Here is a 7,641-nt window from a genome sequence, read left to right as displayed (position 1 = left end):
CAACAGAGAATGAGATGGCTGGATGGTATCACCGACTCGATGGACATGAGTTTGAGTGAATTCCGGAAGTTGCTAATAGACAGGGAGGCCTGGCGTGCCACAGTTCATGGGGTTGCAGAGTCGGACATGACTGAGCGACTGAACTGACTGGTGACTGTAAGCAACTCATAAGGTAGTGCCTCTAGGGGGTGGGTGGAGAGGAACGTGGTTTGATTCAATGGTGACAGATTAATGGGGAGACAATGGAGAAAAAATAACCTCAGCTTAGTATCTCCATATTTATCCCTTTATAAGAGTAAATCATTTCTATATCATAGCCTCACCGTGGCTAGAAGTGACAAAGTGAATGTTACAAAAAACATAGAAACGTTTAGTTTCTAAGAAACATCACATTGGCTTATCAGTTTGCTGTGATCATCGCTGGCATGGTCGGTGGTGTTAATCATTGGAGGCCAGCTGAGGGACCCCCGTTATGGTCACACAGCTCTGAAGAGGTAGTGCTTGGGGCAGACGTGTTAGCAGGTAGTGCCTGGGGAGGTGAGGGTGATAAAGAACTGTGTCCATGCTGTCACTCAGCAGCCACCCTGTTAGACTGAGGCCATTCACCCAGTCAGATGAGGTGGTCCACAGCATACAGCCGCACTACAGCAGCCCAACAGTGGGCTTCGAGGGAGGCGGCTGTGCTTTCTGGTCTCATACAAACTCTCATTCTGTATCTTCACCTGCAACTGTGGTTCCCATCCCTATCCCTCAGCATGTGGAAGCTGGCAACTCCTATTAAAAAAATTGTTTGTGGGGGCCATGCTGGGCAGCATGTGAGGTCTTACCTCTCCAAGCAGGGATGAACCTGTGCTCTCTCCAATGGAAGGATGATGTATTAACCACTGGACCACCAGGAAACTCCTAATCATTCTGCCACTTATTATTGGCCGTGCTTCACTTTTGTATGCTTTAGAATTTTTAGTGAACTTGTCTCTTGGCTGTGCTGGGTCTAAGTTGCTGGGAGAGGGCTACTCTCCAGCCCTTCTGTGCTTCTCATTGTGGTGGCTTCTCTTGTGGAACACGGGCTCCAGGGCACCTGAGTTTTTGTAGTTGCGGCTCTCAGGTACTAGGACATGGGCTCAGTAGTTGTGGCACACGGGCATAGCTGCCTCAAGGTGTGAGATCTTCCCGACCCTGGGAATGTGTGTCCCCTGCAGTGGCAGGCAGATTCTTAACCACTGGAAGGCCTCCTTTAGATTTTTCCAAAAGTATTTATTTATTGGCTGTGCTAGGTCTTCGTTGCTGCGCCTGAGTTTTCTCTAGTTTTGGCAAGTGCGGCGCAAGGGCTTCACGTGTGGTGGTTTCTCTTGTTGCAGGGCACAGGCTCTAAGGCTAGTGGGCTTCAGCAGGCACATGGGCTCGGCTGGCTCTCGTGCTCTAGAACGTGGGCTCGGGAGTAGAGGGGCTCAGATTTAGTAGCTTTGAGGCATGTGGGATCTTCCTGGACCAGGGATTGAACCAGTGTCCCCTACATTACAAGGCAGATCCTTAACCACTGGACCACTATGGACACCTTTCTTTAGTTTTAATCTTATTTCACCTAACTCCTCCAAGTAATATCCTCCTGCCAATCTGAACCTACTGACATATTCATACAGTAGCCAGGTAGTCTTTGAGCCCCTTCACGTGGACCACTATAAAATATGGTTAGCTCCATAAACACAATTTAAATCTACTGCTGGTTTTTAAGGTGGGAAACAAGACAGCCAGGGAATGCATTTAAAATAAATTTTAATAATTTTGTGGTCACATGGAGAATGGAATCAAAAAGGAGTATAACTGGTTGCAGAAAGACTGAATGAAGCTGTTGCCTTAATGCAGGTGAGAGGACTGTCCCTCCAGGACTCTCAACTGAAAGGAAACTAGGAATCTGTCATGATCTGTGAATCAGAATCTAGAGCTCAAGATACCCCAGGTTGAATGAGTAATCCAAGGGCAAGGACTTTGAAGTCAGGCAAAGTGGGGTTCAAAGCCCAGCTCAATCACTTCAATGACTCATCTCTGACAGGACAGAAAACTCCCCCAGGCCAAACAGTAAAGTGGGAATGCACCTACCTAAAGTGCTTAGGTGGTTAATATATGGGAAATAGTATCTTGAAGCTTTTCTCCCTAGATGACACAGAAACTCACAATAGTCCAATTAATTTGAAACACTTAAGTTCAAGCTGGGGGCAACAATAAAGAAATATGCCAAAGTGTAAAAAAGAAAAACTGGTGATTATTAGCGTGAGGAATGGAGAAACCGTGGAAGCTGGGGCAGTTAATGTGAATAAAATTCTAAAGACTGAAATTAGGAAAAAGCATCAAGAGGTCAATTTAATAATTTTTAGTTAACTGTTTTTAACCACCAGATAGTACTAACAAATCTGAAACATTTGACAGTTATTTCCATTTATCTACTTAAGATTCCTTCTATCTGCTCATCCCACCCCGCTGACCATTCTACACCCCCAAGGAGATATGTGATGAGGGTCAGCCTGGTACATTCAGTCCCACAGAAAAAAACAAGATGACCGAAGTATCTAATTGCTTGTGATTAGGAAAACAAACCATCCCTTCTTCTTGGCATTGGAATTCAAGCTATGATAAAGGAGACAGAAAGACAGTGAGTTCAAGTGAAATGTTTACATTTATATTGAAATATGCACTAAAACAGAATGAGTTCTACTGGTCAATGAAACTTTGCCAAAGCGGAATCACAAAACGTCCGTTGGGGAGGTCCAGTCAGCTAGCAGCAGTGATCCCCAAGCAGGAACACCAAGGAGAAGCCTGGGTGACCCCACCCCCAAAAGCCTCCTTTGAAGAGACCCCAATTCACTTCTCCCACATGCACCCACACAGATTTAGGAGCATAGCCATGCTCCTCATTTTCATATATCTTTAGTTTCTTTTTTGCTGCAATAAATATAAAATTGGCAATGCTCATACACCACAGCACAGACAATATCTCAGGCTTTAGCATACAACTGTAAACAGTGACTAGGTTAAACAAATAAAAAAGGAAAAGAAAGTTGAACATTACTTTTAGATGATGACAGAATTCCTAAGAGCAGGATATGAGCTACTCAAGATTTGTTTCGGTCGGTTAAGGTTACTGACACAAAAATTCAGCTTTACACTTACGCCTGGACTTGAGGTGGTAGCCAGTACACTGCCTGTAGCAGTCTAGAAATGTGTGGGGAACAAAACACAGCCCAGCTCACCTCTGGCAGTACACCTCCAGCTTGCCACACTCAAGACAGGACTGCAGAAACCTTCACAGTGGCGTCACCAGCTGCCATCTAGTGTAGTAGGAATGGGTGGGCAAAGGAATGGGATGTGCTGGGAGACCAACAGAAAAACACCTTGCTGGTTGCCTGCAAAACTGGCTCCTTAATCGCAAGGACAATCAGGACGTTTCACTTGGACAGTTCATTAAACTTCATATATATGTGTGTGTGTATATATATTTTATATATATATATGAAATCTAAAGATTAGGCATTAAGTTCTGTCACTGCAGCAAACTGGGGTGTCAAATGAAAAAAAAAAAAAACAGATGAACACTTTTTGCCTAAAGCAGTGCAAAGAAAGCTGCAAGAAATGAAAGTGGACTCAGTATCTGCACTGTTAGCAATGGGGCTGACTTTTATTTCAAAGGCTAGTGGTTCAAATACTATTGCTTAAATAGCTCTGGTAAATATAAAATGTAGTAACATCAAAGGTTTATACACAGAAGCAAAGGAGCTGAAAGCCAGCTGACAAAGGAATATGTGACTCTTAGTCAAGAGAGAAGCTAAAAGCACATGCTGCAGGAGTGACCTAATGGGGTTTGGACTGTACCCCCACCTCTGACAACAGAAAAAGACCTGGAGAGGAAACAGTCTTTTCACACATAGAACTGTGGCTTAATTAATTCTCCTCCCTAGAATTATACCTCAGCTAAGAAAAAAAAAAATCTGTCCTGAAAAATTCAACAGCCTGGGCTACTAAAAATAAAAAGGAAAATTTAATATACTAAACAAGTTTAGTAAACATCACATATATTTTCAGTTGTTAATGAAGACATGATACATTCAAAAGTTGTTTTTTTAAAAGACCAAAAAAAAGATACCACAAAATACCTAGAAAAAGTCTTGACGAGAAAAAAAAAATCTGCCCAAGTTCTATCCTTTTCAATCAGATGTGGCTCTTAGCACAAACCACAAATCCCCCTCCAACACACAACAGCAATGCCATGTACTTTGCAAGCCGAGTGTGAAACACACGCCTTAGTTACTGAACGTGAGGTTAAGCTGAGTCTCTGCAGAGCCCATCTGAATGGGCTACTTCAATATCCACCTGGTCCAGTTTAAAGTACTTGTTTGTAGATCCAGTTTGTATATATTCCATTGGTATATTAAATAATAAACCACCTGCTCCTATTGTTTTTTAAACGGCAGTTCTTGTAGCTCATCAAACCATTAAGATTATAAAGAGCTCTCTTGAATGAAATTCACAGATGAAGATATATTAAGGAGAAATCCTTAAGATTACACAAACCTATTTTTTTTCTTCCTAAAATATGGGGGGATCAAGTAGAATGTTTATTCTGAAGAGCAGTTTCACTGTTTCCCCATGAGAAGAGGCCAAATTTTTCTGGACTGATAATTTAAAAACTAAGTCAAGAAAAAAAGTCAGGTCTTACGGAGTTGGAAACAGAGTTCCAATTTTTTCCCCCTATAAGAAGGAAAACTGTTAACAAGTTTTAAGGGAGAAACAAAACATAACCAATCAGAACTCTGAATATGGACAGCACTACACAGACTCTATAGCACAGACCACCACACAAGAATGAGTTACACATCAGTAATAATCCTAAGAATAATTGGCTGGGGACTTACACTTCCAGCAACAGAGCTCCTAGGTTAAAAATGTGTTAAAAGCTTGTAATGTCAACAAGGAACCCCCCAAAAAAGAGAAGGGATGAGGGGGAATAGAGGAAAGGCTGCATGCATGGGTCTATTACAGACATGATATTCAGCAGCATAAAAATAATACCCTCAACAGAGTCCCCCACATGGGGCCAAACCTATTTTTCACTGCTAAGCAGGGGAAGGATTAAGAGTGCAGCAAATTCACTAGTGACTATAGCATCTCCCATATTTGAATGACAAGCACGTTCAATCTGATGCTATATGTTGCTACAACATTGAGACTATGTATGAGTAAAGCAAAATAAAAAAGACTAAATAATGAACTTTAACAACTGGAAAAACATCTGTTTTAAAGCCAAGTAGGTGTGATTCTAATCATTATCATATATGACATAATCCATACAAAGAAAGGCCAAGCATCTTCATTTTGTTCAGTACTTAGGCTTGATGTTGTCCTAGAAAAAACAGTGATAATTCAATGACTGTGTCACACATATAACTAAAAAGTCCCCTTCTGGTTTCAAATGAACTTAGACAACCATCTTCCTTGGCTAATTTTTCTCCTGTGTAAAACAAACCTTCTATGTACAGGACCAGTTTAAATCCCTCCTCCCCTTCAAACACTAGATAGGAACATTCGACAACGCAAAGTGCCTTAAGAAAGAGAAGGATTCTGTAGTGCCAGTGACAGAACTGATCTGAGGAGGCTGGGCGCTAGTAACACTGATGGGAGCCAGTCAGGCGATGGTGGTTTGTTTCTCCTCAGGTGTCTCCTCCAACAACTGCATGATCAGTTCATGGAGGGGTTTGCAGATCTTTGCATAGCCACCTCCTGTGAGATGCAGAAAATCAAACATGTCGTGGCAGGAGATGGCACCGTCCGAGTGCACGAAGCCCCCATCTGTATCCAGGAGCTGAACATTGGCAAGCTTCGGCAGGGAAACCTTGAGGAGCTGGTTCACCTTGGCATTCTTTTGCCTCAAAGGGTTGGGCTTCTCACCTCGAGGTAACAAACCCTGGGGAAGAGCAGAGAAGAATATGAGAAGACTCACTGTTTTTCTCTACTTACTTGTGATTTCAAATATCCCTGGAACTCTCCATTTAGCATTTTTTATACCGTTGATTTCTCAAACACTGGACTAGGCCCATCTTAATGAAAAGTTCTCTGACTATTCCTCCTTGGTTTCTTCCCAGGTTCCTCTTCCTCCTCCTGTTCCTTAATCGCTGGTATTCCTCAGGGTCTTGTCCTTGGGTGAGTACTCTTCCCATTCTAAACACTTTAGCTAAGATCACTTCCGCAGCTTCAGAACTCCTATTGAACACAGGTACAGAACCAAACTTGAATGTCTCTCAGGCTCTATCCTAATTCAACATGTTCAAAAACCATTTATCATCTCCCCTAGACTATGTTCCTTCCACACTGACTCTATGGCAACTGTCCTTTCAACATCCCTGAGTCTCTCATCCCATAAACCCTTGTCTATTTACTGTTAAATCACTCAGCTTTTACATCCTATTTTCCCAATCCATTCTTTTTTTCTGATTATAAACAACATTGTTATTTATCACTACTCATCTCAATTAATGTAAAAATATCCTGACTGACCATCCTCCCTTCAGTTCTATCTTCCCTTCAATTCATTCTCCAAACAGTCCACCATACAGCTAGAATATCTGGCTCAAACACACATCGATTCATCAATACCACCTGAAACCTCATGAGAAACGGAGTTGGAACAAGTGCTGTCTGGATGAATCAGAGTCACGTACTATCTCATAGTACGAAGAGAGATGTGGCAGGTACAAGATGAGTTTGGAACATCCTGAATGACAGAAAGTAAAGAAGTATCCCCCCAAAATGATGGGGCATGGTCACAAGCATACAGCAGCCAGGTAAAAGGGACTTCCAAATGGCCAAATCCAAGATAATTTGAAAGTATAAAACATGTACCAGATTTCAAATGTTTAGTCCTCTCCCACCAAAATATATACATTAGGGAACTCTGTTCAGTGTTATGTGGCAGCAGCCTGGATAGAAGGAGAGTTTGGGCGAGAGTGGATATAAGTATATGTGTGGCTGAGTTTCTTTGGTGTTCACCTGAAACTATCATAACATTGTTAACTGGCTATACTCCCATACAAAACAAAAAGTTCAAAACAATAAACAGATGTATCCTAAATATGTTTTTAACTTACTTGTTAATGATCTATTTTTCAGTTAAATCAGGTGTCTGTCCTTCTCCTATAGTAAATAAAAGCTGGCTCTTATATGGCAAGAGAAGGTTTTATTGGCTCAAACTAGAAATGGCCTTTACAGATAACTGATCCTGTTATAAGACTGTCAGAAATCCCCACCAACCTTTTAGCTGATGTACAGCTCATGATGCCACAACAGCAAGTTGTTGTTATTTAGGCAAAAATGTTGCCACTTGCCTCTCCTACTGGGTTTGATAAGAGGTCTTATTTCATAAAAATAGGTTTTCTGTAGGCATTCTATTTTATGTTCAAAGAAGTACTAATTCATGTCTACTTTAAATTTTTTCAGTAAAACGTTGGGCTTTTATTTTCAATTTGCTGTGTGACTATACAGTTCCAAAGAGAGCTACAGAACTATGAATATGATACGCCAATCCATCTCCTTCTATCCCTGTTAAGTGCAAATGAGGTCAATCCTAAATCCTAGTTTATATGACAGTTAATCTAA

The 7,641-nt window shown here is 41.5% G+C and overlaps 1 protein-coding gene across 1 annotated transcript in view; it reads right to left on the bottom strand.

The window, feature by feature from the left end:
- Positions 1-2,652: 2,652 nt before the first annotated feature.
- Positions 2,653-7,641, bottom strand: part of PAFAH1B2 (platelet activating factor acetylhydrolase 1b catalytic subunit 2) — a 28,551-nt gene continuing 23,562 nt past the window's right edge. Inside the window, exon 6 of the mRNA XM_055423076.2 lies at positions 2,653-5,953. Within this exon, the coding sequence (XP_055279051.1) occupies positions 5,675-5,953 (279 nt within the window). The 3' untranslated portion in view covers positions 2,653-5,674. The remainder of the gene's footprint in view (positions 5,954-7,641) is intronic.

The sequence above is a fragment of the Moschus berezovskii genome, chromosome 14 (assembly GCF_049115385.1).
Source record: "Moschus berezovskii isolate FMDL1 chromosome 14, NW_MosBer_1.0, whole genome shotgun sequence".
Classification (NCBI taxonomy): domain Eukaryota; kingdom Metazoa; phylum Chordata; class Mammalia; order Artiodactyla; family Moschidae; genus Moschus; species Moschus berezovskii.
The sequence above is the reverse complement of the archived record's forward strand: the minus strand, read 5'-3'. Positions and strand labels throughout refer to the sequence as shown.